Source organism: Ylistrum balloti, unplaced genomic scaffold, assembly GCF_031769215.1.
Source record: "Ylistrum balloti isolate Yb309-2 unplaced genomic scaffold, AGI_CSIRO_Ybal_v1 Utg371104, whole genome shotgun sequence".
Lineage (NCBI taxonomy): Eukaryota > Metazoa > Mollusca > Bivalvia > Pectinida > Pectinidae > Ylistrum > Ylistrum balloti.
In genome coordinates this window covers 843,765-867,377 of record NW_026782608.1, presented here as the reverse complement: position 1 = coordinate 867,377, position 23,613 = coordinate 843,765, and the positions used below count along the sequence as shown (strand labels likewise).

The 23,613-nt window shown below is 33.7% G+C and overlaps 1 protein-coding gene across 2 annotated transcripts; it reads right to left on the bottom strand.

Annotated features, from left to right (window-relative positions):
- Positions 1-106: 106 nt before the first annotated feature.
- On the bottom strand, positions 107-23,068 carry LOC132560705 (lysine-specific demethylase 7B-like). 2 transcript variants are annotated; one of them, XM_060225376.1, is made up of 22 exons: positions 22,965-23,068; positions 21,891-21,976; positions 21,298-21,356; positions 20,933-20,991; positions 20,534-20,697; positions 19,878-20,019; positions 19,101-19,299; positions 18,537-18,787; positions 18,196-18,302; positions 17,669-17,763; positions 16,909-16,926; positions 15,154-15,249; positions 14,292-14,492; positions 13,615-13,850; positions 10,123-10,343; positions 9,473-9,695; positions 8,781-8,962; positions 7,093-7,185; positions 5,722-5,834; positions 4,436-4,535; positions 2,833-2,898; positions 107-2,524 (listed from the first exon to the last, which is right to left on the bottom strand). In XM_060225376.1, the coding sequence occupies exons 1-22, from the start codon at positions 23,066-23,068 to the stop codon at positions 2,442-2,444; spliced, it is 2,898 nt and encodes a 965-aa protein (XP_060081359.1). In that variant the 3' UTR covers positions 107-2,441. The 2 variants fall into 2 exon arrangements, with proteins under 2 accessions (XP_060081359.1, XP_060081360.1); XM_060225377.1 differs by lacking the exon at positions 16,909-16,926.
- Between the last annotated feature and the right edge of the window lie 545 nt (positions 23,069-23,613).

Sequence of the window (23,613 nt, the reverse complement as noted above, 5' to 3'; positions counted from 1 at the left end):
AACACATTTGTATTCTTAGATTATCTCTGTTTACAATAAAATAACTGATATAGAAATGAACCAATATACAAACATATATAATGAATATATACAGATGAATCCAATTTACAACTGATGATCAGATTTCAAACAATCACAAAATCTGTACACTATTTTGACACAGAAAAAATATACAAATTTCACCTATTTACAATTTTATATACAATTTTCTTACAATGCTAGAACATACACTGTTTCAAACAATGCATGATGTGACAATAACCGTCACTGCTGCCTCTGATATAAACGATGAAATGTGAGCAATTGTTTATGATACTCTTATACACAAACACATCATGTGTACAGCATACAACCTCTAAAACAAGTATTCATTACACAGCACTCAAACAACGCATGTAATGATGATATTTCTGCGAAAACTACACTGAATTACTGTTTATCTTTACATAACCCTGGTAAATACTGGCTGCAATATACTGCTTGGCTAGAGAGAACTTCTTTTAAGCTCAATCGGTTGAGCATCAGACTAGTAAGCCAGAGGTCCTTGGTTCAAATCCTAACAGAGGCATTGAAATAAATTATGACCTCTGTTACATTTATTTAATTCTTTTATAGTAGAAATAGTGTATAGCAAAACTTTGGTGTTATGGACTGGATATTAAAGAGCAAGAAGATCAACAACATATTTGTTTGGAATTGTTTGTTATTCAATCAGTGAATATGTTGTATTCCAATCTACCAATTCAATGGAAAAGATAAGACTTGTCTAATTGATATGAGAAGTGTATGGTACAACGTACACCTCTTTTAGGTTCTATTGCTTTACAGTACATTTCATGTGTTTTCATATACATCATTATCACAGCTAAGGTATGAGATGATTTCAATCAATTCCAGGCAAAATGGAGTTGAGCTGGGATCTTGTTTCTCAATACATCTACTCTAAAACATAAGCATAGTTAGTTTTAACAACAATTGAACCTTAAATAAAATATGAAATTTAAAACACATAGATGTACCTGTTGAAATAATTTACACCTGCATGTTTTCTTATGAATATCCAATACACAGAACACTACGGCATAATTTAAATATCAGAAAAAGATATAAATAATCATATATGAATGGGTAGACCAGCATTTTTTGTGACAACCCATAGCACTTTATTGATGTCTTCCCGAGCAACACTATTCCTATCACTCTATATATCAGAAACTGCAATTTAGAATGGCCTCAAATGTATTTGTGAATATCAAAATGTTTTTAGGAAGTATCAAATATAATACTGGTAGTTTAAAATTTAGGCTACACCAAAAATATAGTTATGCTTTTTTTTTAACAGAATAGTATTTTGGAGCATTTTACTGTTTTCTCTAACATGAAGGAGAAACCAGTATTCCCGAAACTTATCATTGCTTAATTTCATGTAGGATTTGGGAGATGATACAGCAACACTGACCATTCACAAAAACAATCTGGGTTTGATTTCCCAAAGTGACTAAACTCGGAGTATAACCATTGTTATTTATGGAGCTGTGAATCCCCAAGAAGAAGAAATGTTAAGCGGTCATCTATCTGACCATGTACGTTTTCTGTGGGTACTTAGGTATCACCCATTCCCTGCTTTAACTCCTACTTACTTAAAGATTTATAACATAGATTCATATACATGTATATTCTTTAACAATAATTTTAAAACAATTATTTTCCACAATCAAGATGTTGTTTTCAAGGCTTAAAATTCCCCTTCTACAGTCCAAAACTTAGTTATTTTTAAAATGACTCATTTGAGATCAGTAAAGAAAATTCCATGGTATTGTGAACGATTAATCTGAAAGCCTTTCTGTACAGTTGACTGGAAATATGTCAAAGTAAATAATATACAACAAACTAGAGTGGCACCATGTCTATACACTGGAGAAATAGATATCTGTACATATCAACTATCAGATTTTTATTGGGGTATATATATTCTCTGTGCTTAAATATGAGGTAAAATGTACACATTTGTCAGTGAAATAAGACTAGATTTGCAATAAAAATAAAGGATAAAAAATGTCATCTTGGTACATGAATTTACAGAAATATTGTTTTGAAGTAGAATGGAAAATTTAAGTCAACATCCTTGGAATTTCATTACTAAAATAATTTCGAAGTAAACATTTTGAATTGAATTCATTACAAATCCTTAAAACTTGACATTCACACTCTATCTTATGCTCATGAGAATGGAATTGAAGTAAAGGCATTCATGGTTTCCAAATAAACGTGATCATATTCCATACCTTCTCTGGCATTATCATCTTTTAACACTTTTCTTCTCCATTTTTTTTTTTATAAAATTAAGAAAAATAGGACAACTGATATGAGATTTTGGCATAGGTGACTGATTGGCAGTAAAGTGGCTGTACAACAATAACTAGAAAGAAACATGTCCGATGTCAAAATATTTTCATTTTGTGCATTTTGAGAATTTTTCCAAGTCGTTGCTTTGCTGTTGCCTGTCCCTTCCGAGGCTTTTTTGCTGAAATGAATCAAAATTCTAGATTAATAGATAGCAACATATATGTCATTAAGAGAACAATGAGTGAAAATTATCCACTTATTAACTTGTGTCTCTTTTGTACAATACTTAACAGTGTGATTCCAAGTTACATAAATAATATCAAACTTGACCAATAAACACAGAAGAATTAGATGAAGTCTAAGCTATTGAACATTCTTTTTTTGAAGGGGGATTGGGGTGAGAGAAGTATTCTCCTAAAGATCTGATGGGACCAGATCAGAATTTTGTGAGATATACTTGTGCAATCATCTTCTGGTGATACTTACGTTTGGTGGGACTATCTGGTGTAGGGTTTGCTGGCCGGGAAGATAAGTTTGGACGGAATGCTGAACCTTTGAAAGAGATGTAAAACTTTTAGTGAACAATTATAAAAGACATGTATTTACTTTAAAACTAACTGAATATCAGGTTATTGTGTTTTTGTTTAAATCTCCATTTACACATACAGTCAGTTGTGTTTAAATTTCCATTTACACAGTCAGTTGTGTTTAAATCTCCAGTTACACACAGTCAGTTGTGATTAAATCTCCATTTACACATACAGTCAGTTGTGATTAAATCTCCATTTACACATACAGTCAGTTGTGATTAAATCTCCAGTTACACACAGTCAGTTGTGATTAAATCTCCAGTTACACACAGTCAGTTGTGATTAAATCTCCAGTTACACATACAGTCAGTTGTGATTAAATCTCCATTTACACATACAGTCAGTTGTGATTAAATCTCCATTTACACATACAGTCAGTTGTGATTAAATCTCCATTTACACATACAGTCAGTTGTGATTAAATCTCCATTTACACATACAGTCAGTTGTGATTAAATCTCCATTTACACATACAGTCAGTTGTGATTAAATCTCCATTTACACATACAGTCAGTTGTGATTAAATCTCCATTTACACATACAGTCAGTTGTGATTAAATCTCCAGTTACACATACAGTCAGTTGTGATTAAATCTCCAGTTACACACAGTCAGTTGTGATTAAATCTCCAGTTACACATACAGTCAGTTGTGATTAAATCTCCATTTACACATACAGTCAGTTGTGATTAAATCTCCAGTTACACATACAGTCAGTTGTGATTAAATCTCCAGTTACACATACAGTCAGTTGTGATTAAATCTCCAGTTACACACAGTCAGTTGTGATTAAATCTCCAGTTACACATACAGTCAGTTGTGATTAAATCTCCATTTACACATACAGTCAGTTGTGATTAAATCTCCATTTACACACACAGTCAGTTGTGATTAAATCTCCAGTTACACACAGTCAGTTGTGATTAAATCTCAAGTTACACACAGTCAGTTGTGATTAAATCTCCAGTTAAACACAGTCAGTTGTGATTAAATCTCCAGTTACACATACAGTCAGTTGTGATTAAATCTCCAGTTACACATACAGTCAGTTGTGATTAAATCTCCATTTACACATACAGTCAGTTGTGATTAAATCTCCATTTACACATACAGTCAGTTGTGATTAAATCTCCATTTACACACACAGTCAGTTGTGATTAAATCTCCAGTTACACACAGTCAGTTGTGATTAAATCTCAAGTTACACACAGTCAGTTGTGATTAAATCTCCAGTTAAACACAGTCAGTTGTGATTAAATCTCCAGTTACACACAGTCAGTTGTGATTAAATCTCCAGTTACACACAGTCAGTTGTGATTAAATCTCCAGTTAAACACAGTCAGTTGTGATTAAATCTCCAGTTACACACAGTCAGTTGTGATTAAATCTCCAGTTACACACAGTCAGTTGTGATTAAATCTCCAGTTACACACAGTCAGTTGTGATTAAATCTCCAGTTACACATAGTCAGTTAAATATAAAGGAGAACTCCAGTCATACCTGGTGCTGATGAGGAAAGGGATAAGCCTGCTGATGTACCTTGACCTTCTCCCTCTGAGAAACTTTCGGACTTTGTCCTCTTTTTGGGGCGTCTTGGTTTCTGAAGATACAAACAATACTCTTATTTTCATACTTAGCTGCTGAAACTTTTCTATTAAGTCAGCGAGTGCAGAAACTAGTTTCAATACTTACTCTCACAATAAGACTTAAATGTATTTAAGAAAATGACAATAAAAAATCAGAAGGTAAATTTATATCTTCTAGCATCTTTTAATCATTTAATGTTTTCGTATTAACTTCATATACAATAGAACTTTAATGTTTCTAAGTTCAAGGGACTACCAAAAAAAAAAACGTCAATATATCGAGACTTTGAATCATTTGATATTTCAATCTGACACACAAAACAAATAGCAAAACACAAGTTTGAATGAAAAGATGCAATTTAATCTTTAAACAAAACAATTTCATTTATTGAAAAAACATAATTTCAAATAGAAGTCAATGAAAAATTGATCCTTCATGTCACACAGTACAATGTATATGCATGTCAGTTTTAAATGAAAGGACATGCAGCATTAACATAGTCTGCAAATGTTACAGTAATTATTTTAAGACTGATCCATAAATGTTAAAGGCACTAATGAATTTAAAAGAAAGTAAACTAATATCTTAATGTATTTTGTCAAGAAATGAGAGCGCTAACATCACACATCTCTGATCATAGGAATTACAAGAGTGTTTGCCAATGTTCTGACGACAGCTTGACTGAATCAATCATAGAATGCATGATTGGCAGATAAATCACTATATTTTGTTTATGCTTAAAACTAAAAGGTAACTTTTTGGGAATGAGTGAAATCATCATGCAAGTGATAGGATTTTCTCAAATTGTTTTCAAAATTCTGTAAATTAGACCTAACGAAATGTCATTACCACAATGGCAGCGGTGAATATCACATGACATCCTATTATCTTTGATTAAATATCATGGCTTGTAAGTAAGCAATTAAAATTTAATCTGTGTCCAGTCATTAACTGACCTCATAACACAGATCTAATGATAGCAGGCTATCGTAATCCCATTGTCAGGTAGCACTCTTCATTGAAATGTGTGAAATGTGTGAAAAATGGCTCAATGAAATGAGATAAGTATGATATAGAAGCTAATCTTTATTTGCCAGGATTCAGAATAGTTTTAAATCTCTTTCTAATCAAATCAAACTAAAAGAAATAAATGCTGTTATCTAGTTAAAACTGGTTCTAGTAATTAAAAGACATCTTACAAGAGAAGCAGCCGGCTTGGCTGCAGTGGCTGCCATGACTTGCTCCATCGCCTCCTTCTTCACTCCCTCACGATGTGGACGGTCCCCTTTAGGTATTGTTACCTGAACACGAGCTGGAATAACATAGGTAATAAAAGTGTAAAGAGGATAAACGATAAGATTATTAAAGATAAATGGGCCAGTAATGAATAAGAGTCAAGATATAGGTCAAGGACAGAATTGTACACACTCGTTCAATCTTACTTATATACATACTCCGACATCCTTGATTATGGTACTTTCATAAAAGCATCATAACCTTTTATGTTTTTCTGTTTCGTTTCAATGCTGAATGTCACATCAAAACAATTATCTGACAAGGACATAGTCATCAAGATCCCCCGCCCATGTTCATTTGTAAAATATATACATTTAAAGTGAGCAACATGGAAAACTGGAAAATATATCGGCTAATAAGGTCACAGAAGCCTCTTTAAATATGAACAGAATATGCCGATAATCAAACTTGGAACAAAAGTTTAAGGTAATAAGTCTACCAAGCAAATCTCATCACAATTCATTTGTTCCTTTAAAAGATAATGTGCAGAAAGCATTCAGTTAGAGTGCCAAAAGATATCAGCCAATCAGGTCACAGCAGTCTCATAAAATATCCATAGAATTTGCCGATAATCAAACCTGAACAAGGAATTAAGGTAATAAGTCTACAAAGCAAGTTTCCTTAAAATCTTGTCATTCCTTCATAACATGATATACAGAAAGATTTCTCATAGAGTGATTAAAGAAATCAGCCAATCAAGTCACAGTTGCCTCATTAAATATGCATGGAATTTGTCGTTAATCAAACTTGGGCAAGGGATTATGGTAACAAGTGTACCAATCAAGTTTCCTCAGAATCTTACCAGTCCTTCAAAAGATACCATGCAGAGAGAAGGACAGACAGATAGACAGATGGATGGATGGACAGAGTGATGGAGGGATGAACAGATGGATGGAAGGGCTGAAGGACTGACCGACAGAACCCATTTGAATATCTCCCACCAACTTTTTTGGGTGGGGTATAAAAATAACCAAAACTAAAAAATGCATGTAAGTCTTAAATAATCCCATGAAAATCAGAATCTGGTCAAGCGTAGAACTTGATGTTATGATACCATTAGGTAATTATAAATATGATCCCATGCTGTTGAGAGTTTGAAAAGACATTAACTGTAATGGGAGAGGACAGACATGGTTAACACTATATGCCCCCTATAAAACATTAGGGGTTTAAAAATAGACATTTGCTATGAAACCCATGATAATGATGAAAGTAAACTACACTTATAATTTTTTTATCCTTGTTAAAAGGTTATCACACATCTATAGTCATACCTTTTGGATTCCAGGTGTCATCTTTATTGCCTTTACTTTGAGCTTTGAAGATCTGTTCTGCTTCTTCATCCGACAAGTCTAATGTTGGATAAACTGTACAAACAGAACATAAATGCATGTAAACAATGACATATTTAAATATAAAGGTCTTGATGCAATGTATATAAAAATATTGATAGAAACAGATAAGAGTATCGGTGAAACTCATGAATGCTCCATGTAAACAACTTCCTTGAACATAAAATTTATTTTAACAAAGGCCAATGATTCTGTAATGAAGGGGTTTCTGGCTCTGAATTTGGTGCAATGAACATCCTCTTTTTATGACCAATGTATACACCCAGTTCCATTATTCTAGAATAAATGAAAGCAAATATAGGCTTCAGACATAAAATTTTAACAAAGGGCAGTAACTCTGTAATTAAGGAATTGTAGGCTCTGAATTTGGAATACTGCACATCATTTTATTGTGACGAATATATACATGAAGTTTTGTTATCCTTGTTTTAATGAAAGCATACTTGTGCTCTAGACATAAATTTTTAACAAAGGCCAATAAGTCTGTAATTAATGAGTTTCAGGCCCTGAGTTAGGTACATTGAACATCCTCTTAGTATGACCGATGTATACATAAAATTTCATTATCCTAGCTTAAATGAAAGCAAAGTCATGCTCTGGACACAACATACACAATAAAGCCCTGTTATGTCAAACTCCTCAAGACCGTGTCAATAGTTCAAGGAATACTAGAGTCTTTGAGTAATGAGAGGTTGGTTAAAGGCACATTAGGTACTGATTATACCGTAATCAATACTTAAGTCTTTAGTCAATTAATGATTGAGCTGCAGTTCTGGTTAACTTATAAAGTTCAATGTCTTAGATTTTCACAATTGTGTGAAATTCATCATTCAAGGCACTGTTTGAAAGCATGTGGCTGAAAATAATGGTAGAATGATGAATATTTTTACATCATACTATTTCAACGATGTTGATTCCATAAGCTTATTGTATAAGGTGTTATCAATTAACCTCATCTACAGAATTTTTTTTTTTAAATGCACATGGAGAATTGTGTTGGCCAGCTCAACCATACTCTCCAACTCAATATGTGCCATTCCATAATTTTGTTTTCCTTTAAAAACAAAACTTCTGTTGGAACAATGGTTGATTTTCAACTTAATGAAAAACACAAATTGAGATACAATGTCCTATCCGCTGTCCTGTCCAAACCAGTTCCCTGTAGTTGGATACAGTCAGGAGTGACAAAGGTAAATTTTAGCAAGTGTGAAATGTGTTTGGCGAATAAAGGGGGAAAATACTAAAAACATCTAGTGGACAGGGATAAACAGGAGTTTGATAAATGCAGGTTATTCAAGGAATAATGGTTCAAAAATTTTAAGGATCAATAACATGGAACGTATAAAGAAATATTTAGAACCAAGTCATCAGCTCAACAAAGAGGAGGTATTTAAGTAATGCAGGTTCAAGGAAGTGGGATTTTACTGTCTATTGCCTTTTGAAGTGTCATTGACAAGGTACAACTTATCAATATTAGGATTATACATAGACTAGATGACACCTAGATTTAGACTTTGGCTCTTGAATGACAAATTTTGGTTTGGCATTGTGATAAAAAAGACAGAAGTTAGTAATGCATCAACAGAGAATATTTTTCTTGAATACTTTACCAAATTCTTCATCTTTGTAGCAAGAGTCAAGTTTTTCTTCCTCTTCCATTGCTAGCTGTGACCGCTGCTGCAGGCGTATTGTTCGTCGGCCCTTCCCTTTAGAGAACAACTCCATCCCACCCATCTGACTCATCGACAGCATTCCTTGGATTGCGTCTCTCATGCTAGGTGAAGGAGCTCTCCTGAAAAGATGACAGGAATCTAGAAACCTGATCATAAAGAATATTTGTAGTAGCCATTGTATTTCAATTTCGGTAGCTTTTTTCATATATTCATTTGTCTGTTTTATCAGCAATTTGGTTGTACACCATTTAATGTATGTCACAAGAAGAAACGTTATATGATATTGTTAAGCTCCGTTGTTCAATAATCTTTATCTGTCTTCACCAATCACCACATCTTTACTTCAAAATTTTCTGAATGTTTAGAATGAAGAAGATGATACATGTATTAAATTCATGCCTCAGTGATGTAAATCCCCAAAAGATTTCTTCATACCATTTTTAAGAACTCTTGCAAACCCTCCTTATCTACTCCTTCTCTCCCCCTTCTCCCTCAACAGGTTTTGCTTCATTTCAATCAACCAAGGAATGCAATTTGATGAGAAAAACAATTGACAGATGGTCGGCTAAAACATCTGAGTCAACAATACTTCATATTAACTAAATATAACAAAAGAGTTAAAGACACACCCGATGTCATCATCCACTTTGAAGTCTGTCTCTGTGCCATACCCGCTAGCCTCCAGAATGTCTGCTATGCTACCATTTAATCCCCCTCGTATCGTTGGTAAGTTGGCACGGTTAGTCTGGTCTTCCCCTTGACTTTCGGAGTCACTCTGACTAGCTGTTACATCTGACTCCTGACTACTCTCTTGACTTGTAGAAGACTCTGGTTGCGATGATTTTCCAAGGACTAAGAGAAGTTGTAACAGTGTAAATCCACAAGTAGATCAAAATTCCTCATTTCTCTCATAAAATATAATAAATGAATTTTTCCATCAAAAACCAAAGAGACTAAGAAAAATACATGTTTACTGCCTTTCATTAGAGTAAAAATAGGAGCTCTCTGTACCATTGTTTTGATGACAACAAGCAAAGCTAGCTGAAACATATAAACTATAAATGAAGTACAGAATCAAAACGTTGATGCTATATCGTCTTTATTACCTGTGTTTACCTGTCAAGTAAATGTGGTTTGGCAGTCATTAAAGATTCCTATAACATTTACTATGACTGATAAACAATGACCAGGATGTTGGCTCTCCCTCATTTATTAGAGAATCTTTTCCAACTTTTTCCAAATCTACTAAGGTTCCCCAAAAAAAAAAAAAATCTCTTACATGAGAGTTTAAGCTTGAGTGACCCTGGCTTTAGTGTTGAGGCTGACTTGGATCCGGTTCCAGCTGCTGATTTAACTGACCCTCCTGTCTTTTTTCCTCGCTGTGGATTTTCATCCACAACAAGATTGTCTGTATCACTGTCAACTTCTTCGCCCTCTCCTCCAACCAATGGCTGGAATTTCCCACCTACTTTTGTACCTTTCCCATGCTTCTTTACGTCACTGCAACACAATGTGTAGTCAAGTAAGGAATGTACTCGACAAAATATTGGAATAAGAAACAATGACTTGTAAGTTACAAACTCTGATGATGATTTTGATCTTGGGATACATAACTCCAACCTTCGAAAAATAATGTGAGATTCTGATGATGGGTAATGTAACTAGAGATTCTGATGATGGGTAATGTAACTAAAGATTCTGTTGATGTGTAATGTAACTGAAGATTCTGTTGATGGGTAATGTAACTAAAGATTCTGTTGATGGGTAATGTAACTGAAGATTCTGTTGATGGGTAATGTAACTAAAGATTCTGTTGATGGGTAATGTAACTGAAGATTCTGTTGATGGGTAATGTAACTAAAGATTCTGTTGATGGGTAATGTAACTGAAGATTCTGACTAGGGGTAATGTAACTAAAGATTCTGTTGATGGGTATTGTAACTGAAGATTCTGTTGATGGGTAATATAAATAAAGATTCTGTTGATGTGTAATGTAACTAAAGATTCTGACTAGGGGTAATGTAATTAAAGATTCTGACTAGGGGTAATGTAACTGGGTAATGTAACTAAAGATTCTGACCAGGGGTAATGTAACTAAAGATTCTGACTAGGGGTAATGTAACTAAAGATTCTGACCATGGGTAATGTAACTAAAGATTCTGACTAGGGGTAATGTAACTAAAGATTCTGACTAGGGGTAATGTAACTAAAGATTCTGACTAGGGGTAATGTAACTGGGTAATGTAACTAAAGATTCTGACCAGGGGTAATGTAACTAAAGATTCTGACTAGGGGTAATGTAACTAAAGATTCTGACCAGGGGTAATGTAACTAAAGATTCTGACCAGGGGTAATGTAACTAAAGATTCTGACCAGGGGTAATGTAACTAAAGATTCTGACTAGGGGTAATGTAACTAAAGATTCTGACCAGGGGTAATGTAACTAAAGATTCTGACCAGGGGTAATGTAACTAAAGATTCTGACCAGGGGTAATGTAACTAAAGATTCTGACCAGGGGTAATGTAACTAAAGATTCTGACTAGGGGTAATGTAACTAAAGATTCTGACCAGGGGTAATGTAACTAAAGATTCTGACCAGGGGTAATGTAGCTAAAGATTCTGACTCTGACTAGGGGTAATGTAACTAAAGATTCTGACCAGGGGTAATGTAGCTAAAGATTCTGACCAGGGGTAATGTAACTAAAGATTCTGACCAGGGGTAATGTAGCTAAAGATTCTGACTAGGGGTAATGTAACTAAAGATTCTGACCAGGGGTAATGTAACTAAAGATTCTGACCAGGGGTAATGTAACTAAAGATTCTGACCAGGGGTAATGTAACTAAAGATTCTGACCAGGGGTAATGTAACTAAAGATTCTGACCAGGGGTAATGTAACTAAAGATTCTGACCAGGGGTAATGTAACTAAAGATTCTGACCAGGGGTAATGTAACTAAAGATTCTGACCAGGGGTAATGTAACTAAAGATTCTGACCAGGGGTAATGTAACTAAAGATTCTGACCAGGGGTAATGTAACTAAAGATTCTGACCAGGGGTAATGTAACTAAAGATTCTGACCAGGGGTAATGTAACTAAAGATTCTGACCAGGGGTAATGTAACTAAAGATTCTGACCAGGGGTAATGTAACTAAAGATTCTGACCAGGGGTAATGTAACTAAAGATTCTGACCAGGGGTAATGTAACTAAAGATTCTGACCAGGGGTAATGTAACTAAAGATTCTGACCAGGGGTAATGTAACTAAAGATTCTGACCAGGGGTAATGTAACTAAAGATTCTGACCAGGGGTAATGTAACTAAAGATTCTGACCAGGGGTAATGTAACTAAAGATTCTGACCAGGGGTAATGTAACTAAAGATTCTGACCAGGGGTAATGTAACTAAAGATTCTGACCAGGGGTAATGTAACTAAAGATTCTGACCAGGGGTAATGTAACTAAAGATTCTGACCAGGGGTAATGTAACTAAAGATTCTGACCAGGGGTAATGTAACTAAAGATTCTGACCAGGGGTAATGTAACTAAAGATTCTGACCAGGGGTAATGTAACTAAAGATTCTGACCAGGGGTAATGTAACTAAAGATTCTGACCAGGGTTAATGTAACTAAAGATTCTGACCAGGGTTAATGTAACTAAAGATTCTGACCAGGGTTAATGTAACTAAAGATTCTGACCAGGGGTAATGTAACTAAAGATTCTGACCAGGGGTAATGTAACTAAAGATTCTGACCAGGGGTAATGTAACTAAAGATTCTGACCACGGGTAATGTAACTAAAGATTCTGACCAGGGGTAATGTAACTAAAGATTCTGACCAGGGGTAATGTAACTAAAGATTCTGACAAGGGGTAATGTAACTAAAGATTCTGACCAGGGGTAATGTAACTAAAGATTCTGACCAGGGGTAATGTAACTAAAGATTCTGACCAGGGGTAATGTAACTAAAGATTCTGACCAGGGTTAATGTAACTAAAGATTCTGACCAGGGGTAATGTAACTAAAGATTCTGACCAGGGGTAATGTAACTAAAGATTCTGACCAGGGGTAATGTAACTAAAGATTCTGACCAGGGGTAATGTAACTAAAGATTCTGACCAGGGGTAATGTAACTAAAGATTCTGACCAGGGGTAATGTAACGAAAGATTCTGACCAGGGATAATGTAACTAAAGATTCTGACCAGGGGTAATGTAACTAAAGATTCTGACCAGGGGTAATGTAACTAAAGATTCTGACCAGGGTTAATGTAACACAAAAGTATTCCTCAAGAGACATGTTTTCCCCTCTGAATATAAACAAACTCCCCATCAAGAAAATATACTGAAAACATGGGGAAATTTAACCAAAATACAAACGTTCCTCAAAACACAGCATATCAGCATATTTTTTTATTTAACATATTTTCAAAACATGTACTGAAAAATTTAACCTTAAAGTTATCATATTTTAGTCATGTAATCTTCATGTATGTCATATATTTTACCCTATCCCTCTTTAGAATTCTGAATAGGTAAAAAATTTCTCCATTGCCAAAATAGGTACTAATCTCATTAAGCATTCAAAAGATTGAACGTTTCACCTGATATTGATAGATAAATAATCAGATTTAAATAAAAGGTACCACTGGTTTGTTAGTATGAATAGATAAAAATCCCACAACATACCTTTATTTATCAAGCACTTGCATCAAATTACATTTAATTCGGAACATTTCTCAACCTAGAATGCCATTTAATAAAATCAAATACTTACCTGACAATTTTTCCATTTGACACTTTGAGCTTTAATCCTTTGGCTATTGCCTTAGCGTCCAAGGGTGACTCTATAACTATCCCGTCTGGTGGTACATTCTCCTGTTTTAGAGGCATGTCTGCCATTTCAAACTTGAGGGAACCCTTCTTTTCCTGTTTGAGGGCAGGATCTATGTATGCCCCGGCCTTTGGAATTCTGACTTTCAAGGAACCAGGAAGAGAATCATCATCGTCATCCTGTTGAAAGCATTAGTTAACATGTACATGTTAGTAGGTATAATTGAGACTGACACATTTAAAATTTAATTCAAACATCAAGTACATGTTACACAGGCTACAACACTTGTAAATACAGTTCATATATATATTGTTCTTATACTGTATAATATGTTTATGTCACCAATTGGTGTCAAACAGGACTATCAAATTTAAGCTTTGTCGCATTTTCTCTATTGGAGAACAGGTACTAAATAATTAAATGTATTTATTTCTCAATCAAAATTCAACATGCAACCTTACAACTAAAAAAGCGTAAATTAGACACTGGCGGTGAAAAAAACTTGTTATGAAATATTTTCATCATAACAAAATTTTATATTCTGATAAAATATCTTATTATTATGACCCTTGGCTTCTGACATCATGAAATACCACATCCAAATCATGTTATCAACATACAGGAAATTCGTAGATATTCTTTTTCTGTTCATTCTGCATCTCCATGAGTTTTTCTTGTGTGTGTTGGTGGAGAAGGTCTAGGTTTACCATCTGTTTAGGTGTCACATTTTTTTTCTTCTTTTTAGTCTTCACATTTTTTTCAACCTTTGGCTTCTCAATTTTCTGCTTTTCTATTTTTAATTTCACAGGACTGCCTTTTGTCTGTAAAATAAATATGCACAGTAACGTGACATCAAACTTCTATAAACTGTGTTACCCAACAGATATATTTTACTATGGTACAATGTTTTCAAACAAGACATCAGTTAATATTAGTACCAGATACTCATTTGAAGGATACGTTGTATCAATAACTCACCATGTGCAAAGTTCAAAGTAAAAAACAAAGTGAGCATGGGCTCATCGAGATGCGTTTCTACCAACCCATCATCTAATTGCTGCTTTGTTGTTGGTTTTTTATTTTTCTACCCAAATTTTACAATAACCTTTGTCTGTAAGAAGTGCGAAATTATCCTCATGTTTTCTTTGAAGTTGAGAATATTCTGAATTTTTTCTTCCTTTTGGAATAATAATACAGTTTTAGGCTTAGGGAACAGTCAATTTTTTATTGTAAAACAGGGCAACAATGACTGACCTAGATCAATACGATTGAGTGAGACCTTTGATTTACAACCTCGACCAATGACCACAAAATCTAACCAGGTGTAGACTTCGGTTGGATTGTGCTATAAACTAAATCTATTCAAGAATTCAAAGTTATCAAGGGTGCATAGACATTGTGATCACTTTATATGCTCTTCTTGTAACTATTATGTATTCATCACACTGCAACTACATGTTCTTGTGCAGTGATCAAACTTACTGGGCTGTCAAATCTTTTCCATGCCTTTGTCAGGTCTTTTAACAATCTTCCATACTGTATTGTCTCTGGAACATCATGCTTGGCATCTTTTACAAACTGAAATATGGATAGCATATCCAATTACAACTAAAGATCTAATGTAGGTGAACACATTTGTAATCAAATCCTAGAGATTTGACAGCTTATCAATAAAGTCATTATCTGTTCTATGTCCTACATTAAAAATCAATAAATTTATTATAAAACATACATCATCACAGAAATCTGTTTTCATCACGTAAATGAAAATTTTATAGATAATTTATCTAGAGTTATGTTTTACTAGAACAAACAGAAAACTTATTTTAACAGTGACCAATATCAACGTGAACAGACTTATAACAACAACAAACTAAAACATTAAACAAGGTAATGCTGATACAGTGTTGATCACAGTAGAAGAGGTACTGTACGAATTAGTTGTGCAGGAGCATGGCGAATAGTGCTAGATATATAACTAGGAGCAGATTGTTTATATATGTAGGCCATACAGCAGGCTCAGTTTGGGATCCAGTCACTGTAAATATCTTGGACACTAGCTTCAACACATCATTGTATCACCACAAGGTAGACCAAACAACATCTAATGACAGACAAGTTTACATGGTACATAGCTAGATTAAAGTGTATAAATTTATAAATATTATGTCTCTTTTAGTTTAATTTAGATCTTTCTTATGTCTGATAAAATTGCATGGGAGTGATGTTTTCATATAACTTTCACTTAAGGTGTTCATCAGAAATTTGATGAACATTTACATACCTATATACCAAGTCTAATGCCTAAGTTATAACAAATCTCTGTCCTGGTATCCCATTAATTAAAGCATGTTAACCCTTCACTAATCCAGACATATATGCTACTTTACAATATTATTCATGTTTTATCATTTCCTGTAAAAAGGCATTAACAACAAATCCAGCATTGGTCAGTGTCTGGAGAAATTCATCTTTTAGAAAAATTCAACAATCACGTATGATGTTGTCTTTCTTGAATAAGATAAATATTACCAATGTATATTTTCTAGTCTTATTTCCTGACATCAAACAGTAGTACGATGTACTTCCTGTTAGTGAAATATTGGTTGTAAACAGAAATTTGGTGATCAAAACTGTAACAACTATGAAACAAATTACTGATGTTATCAACACGTTTCTGTCTTGTGATTTTTATTATTGGCTAAGCTGATGCAAATAAAATATTTTCTCACAGGCATAAGCGGCTACTCATTAGTTATTCCTTAGTCTTAGTAATGAGGGGATGTATTAGAATGTATGGCATCTGGTATCTAGTCAGCGTTTTAGTGAAGCAGGGCAGGAATAAATTTCTGCTTCCATACATAGCATAGAGTGATTTGCAAATTCTACAGCTTGCCAAAGAGCTAGAAACGAAGGTAGTATGGAACATGCAGCATTTTTTGTACTGAAATAATCTTTTAAGTTGTGTGACACTAACCATACAATCACAAGACACTGACATCATGATCATGAGACTTTTACAACATGATCATGCGAAAATAACATCATGATCATGTGATGTTTGCATCATGATCATGTGATTTTTATATTATGATCATGTGACATGGAAGGTATATAGTCTCTACAGGTCACAAGCATCAACAAGACAAAAGATGGATACAAAACTACAAAAAGAACTTTCAAAACACCAGCCCACTGGAGAAATAGTAAATGCAGAGAAGAAATGATGTAACTCACTAGATGCAGGTTGTTCAACTGTTGTGAACAAACCAGTCATCCAACATTTCCACAGCAGGAAAAGAGAGAAGACATTCATGTGTAAGGTCAAACATATATACTGCTAGCTTGTCTGTATACTGGGATATTTTCGACTGAATTACAGAAGACTTTTCTGTTTGTGATTAAACTGAGTAACGAAGGAAGTTATTTCATTCTAAATCATGCAGCGAAAATAACCCTGTAAACAGATGCTTTGTTGGTTCACTAGAACACCAAATAAATGTAATAGAATTGTACAAATAAGTGTTTCAGTGTTAGAACACTTCTCTAATATAATCAATCAAAAACTTTCTTACAGTAGGGTGGTAAAGTTAATGTCTTTAACAAAGAAGGTCAAGATAAGAATGAATCTGATTATATTGAGCTGCTTTCTTTAACTCTGAAGTACTAGATGTTGACATACGCATATCCCCTCCATACACCAATGTGTCCTGGCAAACCACTGAATGCTATCAAGGTCTACAGTGTCCCAAATATGAGTGTTTATATAATTGTATTTGGTTTCCAACTTTTGATATAGAATAATCTGGGTGGCAACACAATCAATTGATAAAATTGTTAAATGCATACATGTTACTTGCTAAATTCATCCTAACACTTAACAGTGTTACTGTAAAAACTTTATTAATTTATCAATTAATTTTCTCTGGACATTTTGAAATTGGAAATATATATATCGCTATTGTAACATTATAAGAGTTAATGCTGGGAAGCTTACATCTTTTCTCTGTGTCCAGGACTTGAGATGTGACGCTAATGCCTTTCCTCCATTCAGGATATGTACTGGAGGTTTCATGTTGTCTTCGTCGTAGTCTGCAAAGTCATAAATAAATGTTTTATACCACTGATACACAGCCTGTCACATCTTACAGGTGAATGGATCAAGTCGAAAAAGAAAAAAATACAACTAAATCAAAGAGTCAAGAAGTGTAGATCAAAAACAGAAACAGCAATCACTGTAAAATTCTTTTCATAGTTTGAAAAATATTCTACAGTACATTCAAGAAAATAATAATGTAGTAAAAACAACAGCCACATGATAGCCATCTCTCATCAACTGGACAGTTAAATGTTTACAGGAACACAGAAATTAGTGTCAAAATACCAAATGGCCATTTGGCATCTCACTTTCAAAAAATAAAGCAAAAAAGCAAAAATAAACCTAAAAATTATTTCTGTGGAGATCAGCAATGTAATCAATTAATTATTTACAACTAAACATGACTGTAACAATATATACATTACCTTTCAGTAAGTCCAGAATGTGTTTGGCTGCATACCAGTTTGTTGTTTCAAAGCTTGGAAACAGATATTTGGCAGGCGTCTTCACACGTTTTTCTATTTCATACACCCTGTTTATAAGTCATCAAAGTTTCAATGTTATCTTTTATTTTTGTGCATATGTAAAAGCAAATAAAATTAACATAAACAAACAATAATACATATAACCAGGTACATGTAAGTACAAATTGTTTGACTTTCACTCTCTTGACTAGACCTATCTTTTTCTGATAAATCAAACAAACACAAAGTGCTCAAGAAACATGTGGCTGCATGAAATTAAAAGCAAAGTTTCAAATGCTTACTGAAGTTGAAGAGGTATGTGTAGGTCATGCAAGAAATTTCCTCCAAATACTAGCGAATCAATGGGCGTGAACACTGCATGGATCCAGCCTGTAGGAATAAACAGTGTCTGTCCTTGTTTCACCACACACTTGTAACAGGTGTCAACCTGATCACCAAAGAAGGTTTCACTCTGATTGGAAGAAGAGAGCCAGCTCTCATACAGAGACAGGTTAGCCTGAGATGGCCGGATTAAGTAGAAAACTTTCTCTCCCTAAAATGTAAACGAGACATTAAATAGGAGGAAACTGTTACAAATATTCACAATTTCCAAAATATCTGAATATTAATAACACAAAATTACAAAATTCTCAATTTCTTACTGAAAATAACTCTACGAAGGGCCATATCTCATAAAAATCTTGAAACTTCACACTTAAAAACCAAAAATCGAGACTTATGGTTAAAATGTAACAAACAGATGAACTGTAACTGTATTTTCTAACATAAACTAAATACCCAGTATACTTAGTAATTGTTGACATAAAAGACATACATATATATAATAATATAACTTAAATCCATACTCTAAGAATATGGTACCAGACAGAGGTACCCCCGAAGTCAATGTGGAAGTCGGTGAAGCTTTCCCTTACACCCATCAGACAGTACTTCTGGACAGCAGGCTTTGTGTATGTACAGTCGTCCGGCAGTTGTTCTGGCCATACATTGGAAACCCAACTCAGTTGTCGCACTAAGGTGGGAGGTATCACTAGCTCTGACAACCTGTTACAAAGATGAATTCTTTTCTTCAGAATAATTAAGAAATACATAACATGCAGGTGTGATGAAATATGATTTCCACCATTCACATGTTTTTATGGAACCTATCAAACAAACCATGCTATTGTTTTTTATTACTGCCACCCACATATTTTCAAGTAAAAGTAATTCCCTGCCCTCATATCTGGAATAGTTTTTCTCAAATATTGTAATGATCTCTCTCAATATATATATTTATAGCCATCCTAGCTTTAGTTCACATCAATGTAAAGGTCCACCACAAGACAAACATCCAACAGGTTATTACAACATGTTCCTAGAGACACAATGTGTAACATGAGATAGAAGCAATTAGTTGTTGAAATTTGTTCAATTACTTCTTTTGAGATATCTATAAGTAAAATACTGAATGTATAAATGTATTTCTTATTACAAAAGATATTGATTATGACAAAGTAATCTCAATTAGCATAGATATTGATCTTGACAATGTTATCGCTATCTGAATATAAAATTTTGTATCACTTTGCTATTAATTTCTTTTACTTTTATTGTATATATTAAATGTATTTAAGTCTTACTGTGTCTTGGAGAACTCTAAGCTGATCACATTGTAGATTTTGGACCGGTTTGGACTGTTATAATATTCTGTCCATTCTCTCATTAACATTTTATAATCCTCCTGTTTGGAAACATCTATCACATCTATTTCTCTCATTGAACCTAGACAAAAAAAAAAGAGAGAAAATACCATCATAAAAATTACTCAAGACCTCTATTTGAATATACATAACAAGTAAAAGCTATTGGAAGTGTTTCTATTGAGAATGTATTATATGCTATGCACATATTTGTATGAAACTTCCAATACTGATTTCTATCACTGCATTTAGAACTAATAACCAAGTATCTTTGTAGGTTTTCTTTTCTTTCTTGTGAGTCAAAAGCACCATTTCAAAAATTTTGATGAGTGCAATTAAAAAGAGATATATAGAGGATTCTCAAAAGTTGAGGGAGTCCCAAGAAAGGCATGAATCCAAGACTCAAATATTTGAGTCCCACTCACTGTAACCAGGACTATCATGTTCATTCTGCTCCTAAAATACATATATCAATATCATATCATTCGATGAAGTATTAAATTTCCAGTTCAGAATGATTACTATAACAGATGCTGATAAACAGAGGAAGACAATGAAGGAAACAACTCATATTTAGTATCTAATTAATGACTCACCCACAAGATTTTCAACATCCTGAATACTAAATTTTGCAGGAGGTACAACCAAACCAAGACCTTCCTTCTTCTCAACAATGATAGGGACATGAAATCCACTTTGTCTGAGGAACTCTGGAGTTAACTCACTGCCATGGCATCTCATCACAGGAATCTCATCAGCGCTGAGTAAAACATAGGCAAGGGATACAGTAAATGAAGTTCATGTGATTATATACCCGAGAAAAACATTCTTAAAACAGTGAGCATTTTTTTAATTTTCAGAGCATGAATTGTTTTTGATTACTACATATAAATCTCTAGACAGTAACAATACAACAGTGATGGCCAAATCATCGTAATTACAGTTCGTGCTAATTTTGAAACCAGAAAGAAGATGTGTTCTTTCAATATACTCACCTAGGAAACGTTCTGTTTTTGAGTTCTTTTATGAAGACAACTGTTCCTGTTTGTACAGCCTACAACAAAAGTGATGCCATATATACTTCATATAATTCATTTCATCATGTGTTAAATCACACTCTTGCACCTTGGGAAAAAAAATTCTGGCTAAACCACAACAAAGCATTAAATATCTGTTTCACATTTTTGATTAATTGTACAATCTGTCTTTATTGATTGTAGGTGCAAATAATACTTTGACTGTCATTCCATTTGTTCATCAACATTAAAAATGCAAAGACGTCTGCCTACAGAAACCTGTGAAACAGGTACTTAGGCAAAGACAAAATTAATATTTGTGTTCGGACATCATATGCACCTACCTTTTCTTCTACATCTTCCTCTGAATAGTCATGTCTGTGCCAATTACGTCTTTTTTTCACTGAAAATAATGAAAACAAGTTAAGAATATCCATCCTAAAGCACAACTCACCATCCAAGTTTTTCTTGGTAGGTTAACTGTGATAAAAAATGTAATTATTTCTAAAAAACAATTGTTACATCCTTACAAAAACTTCCAAACAAAAAGTTTTCATGAGATATTAGAGAATATATAGTTTAAAACTAGATATTACAGTCTGAAATGTTACCATAGAAATGGCATGTCATACAAATGTTTATCACCATATAAAATCCAGTCAAATAATGTCAACCACTTGGCCATCTTAGGTCTGAAATAATGAATTATTTATTGCTTTAGTGATCTTGTGAGAAATGTAAACTTATGAAAAATTTGGTCTTCTTTGATATATCACCTTTCTTATGTATTACCTTTCCAAAATAACATTTTGTATTTTAACTATACAAATACGCATTTATATTTGTGCCTATATATATTGGTATGATGCTTTTTTACACATCACAGTCTTTTCTTACTTTCTACTGAATTCATGATTTGAGCTTATTCATGACTTACAAACAAGAGGTCCATGTACATGCTGACATTTTGGGCAATGGTAAATTTCTATATCTATGGCCTGGTACTCTTGAACACCAACACAACTGAAAAATAAAACAACATATCAAAGTTTTGTAAAGCATACAAATTAAGTAAGAATTAATTGCATCATGATAAAAGCCCATTACTCTACTTTGGAAAATTATTCAGAGGTTGGATATAAACAATGTTTGAAAAAATGGATTGTATGAAAATGAAGGTTACCAGTAATACTTAAAATATTTAGAGATTATTTTTCTTTCAAAATTTAATTTCAGCACACATAGACACACAAATTTTAAAAGATGAACTTGTAATTATAACCCAAGCTTTGTCAAATTCTGGAACTTGTATTTTGATTGCAAATTATGAGATGTATTTGCATATAAAAACCCATGCAACTTTTTATCTTTGGTGCAAATGTTATATTGCAAGTGTATATGTATACATATATCCACTATATATAAGTATATAATTCTTCCATCAACGCCCTTTAACAGAAAATCGTGTCTAAAACCACTTTATACTGTAAAGTTCATAAAACTGAGAAAGTTAACTCCCCTGTCTATATAGTTCAGTTTTGTAAACAATAACAAATACACCGGTTTTCTTCTGTGTGTGGTTTTTTATTCAACGATATATCACTGACTTATGTGTGTTACAAGCTAATTATTTCGTTATTGCAGTAATAAATATATTTGTGGAGTAGGTTACGATTGCTTGTTGATGCAATTTACCGTGCCGAGTTGGTTCAACCTGCCGCTACAGTAAGTATAACGTCTGCTACAGTGACACTATAAGTACGTTATTTAAAACACGAGATGAATCCAACACAATATTATTATATGTAGTATGACAACATAATCTTGTATTTATACACACTAGTTATACACAGCCTCGCACTATTATAATAAGTGGCGTCGACATGTCTGTAAGACGCGACTGACAATTTTGACATTAGCCAAAACAGCTGAGCTTCAGATTTTTTTTCATTTTGTGCTTCTAAGACAGAAAGACACGCTACAGATAATTTGATTATGACCCTCTTCATACCTTCCATGAAACCAGTCTTTGCAAACGTCACATTCGATCATAAATTCGTTTTCATCGTAAGGTTTTCGACATACACAATATACGGTCTCGTCTTCAGACGCCATGTTGGAAATACTAGGGACAAAAGGATATAAGATCACGCATGCGCGAGTTAACCCGGAAAACCCCACGCCGTGTAATAGGAAACGCGTGTTATTTACTACACGTTACAGTTTGTAAATCGTGTGTAAGACATAAAAAAACAAACAAAGGAAAATAACGAAGAAAATAGCAGAAAGTTATTTCAAGTGCAAATTGGATAAAATTGTCGTTAAATATTAACAAAAGAAATATTTACACTGAGTACGTGAAAAAGTACGTCAGTGGAAAGGACTACAGGGTAAGCGTCTTTTGCTTCATATATGAAACCCGCCGTGTAAATCTTGGTTACATATTCAGATGGAAAACGTAAACATCAAAGGGACCGACAGACATGCTAACGAGCATAAAACACGTCAGACATCATATTCCACACAGAAATTGACTAAACGTCGTCACTCTTATCAACCTGCATCGATCGCCTTAAACCAGCGTGAGAGTTATAAATCATACTAACCTGCACATGTGTCAAAGTAATTAAATGTTGTATATCAAATTTTTCTACTAATTT

What these genes read in the sequence shown, in the direction of transcription:
- LOC132560705 (XM_060225376.1), bottom strand. Translation starts at nt 23,068, where the DNA reads ATGGCGTCTGAAGACGAGACCGTATATTGTGTATGTCGAAAACCTTAC. An exon ending in TGTACATGGACCTCTTGTTT is followed by an intron (nt 21,357 to 21,890) that starts GTAAGTCATGAA and finishes CATTATTTTCAG; the next exon opens with TGAAAAAAAGACGTAATTGG. An exon ending in CCTTTCCTCATCAGCACCAG is followed by an intron (nt 2,899 to 4,435) that starts GTATGACTGGAG and finishes TCTCTTTCAAAG; the next exon opens with GTTCAGCATTCCGTCCAAAC.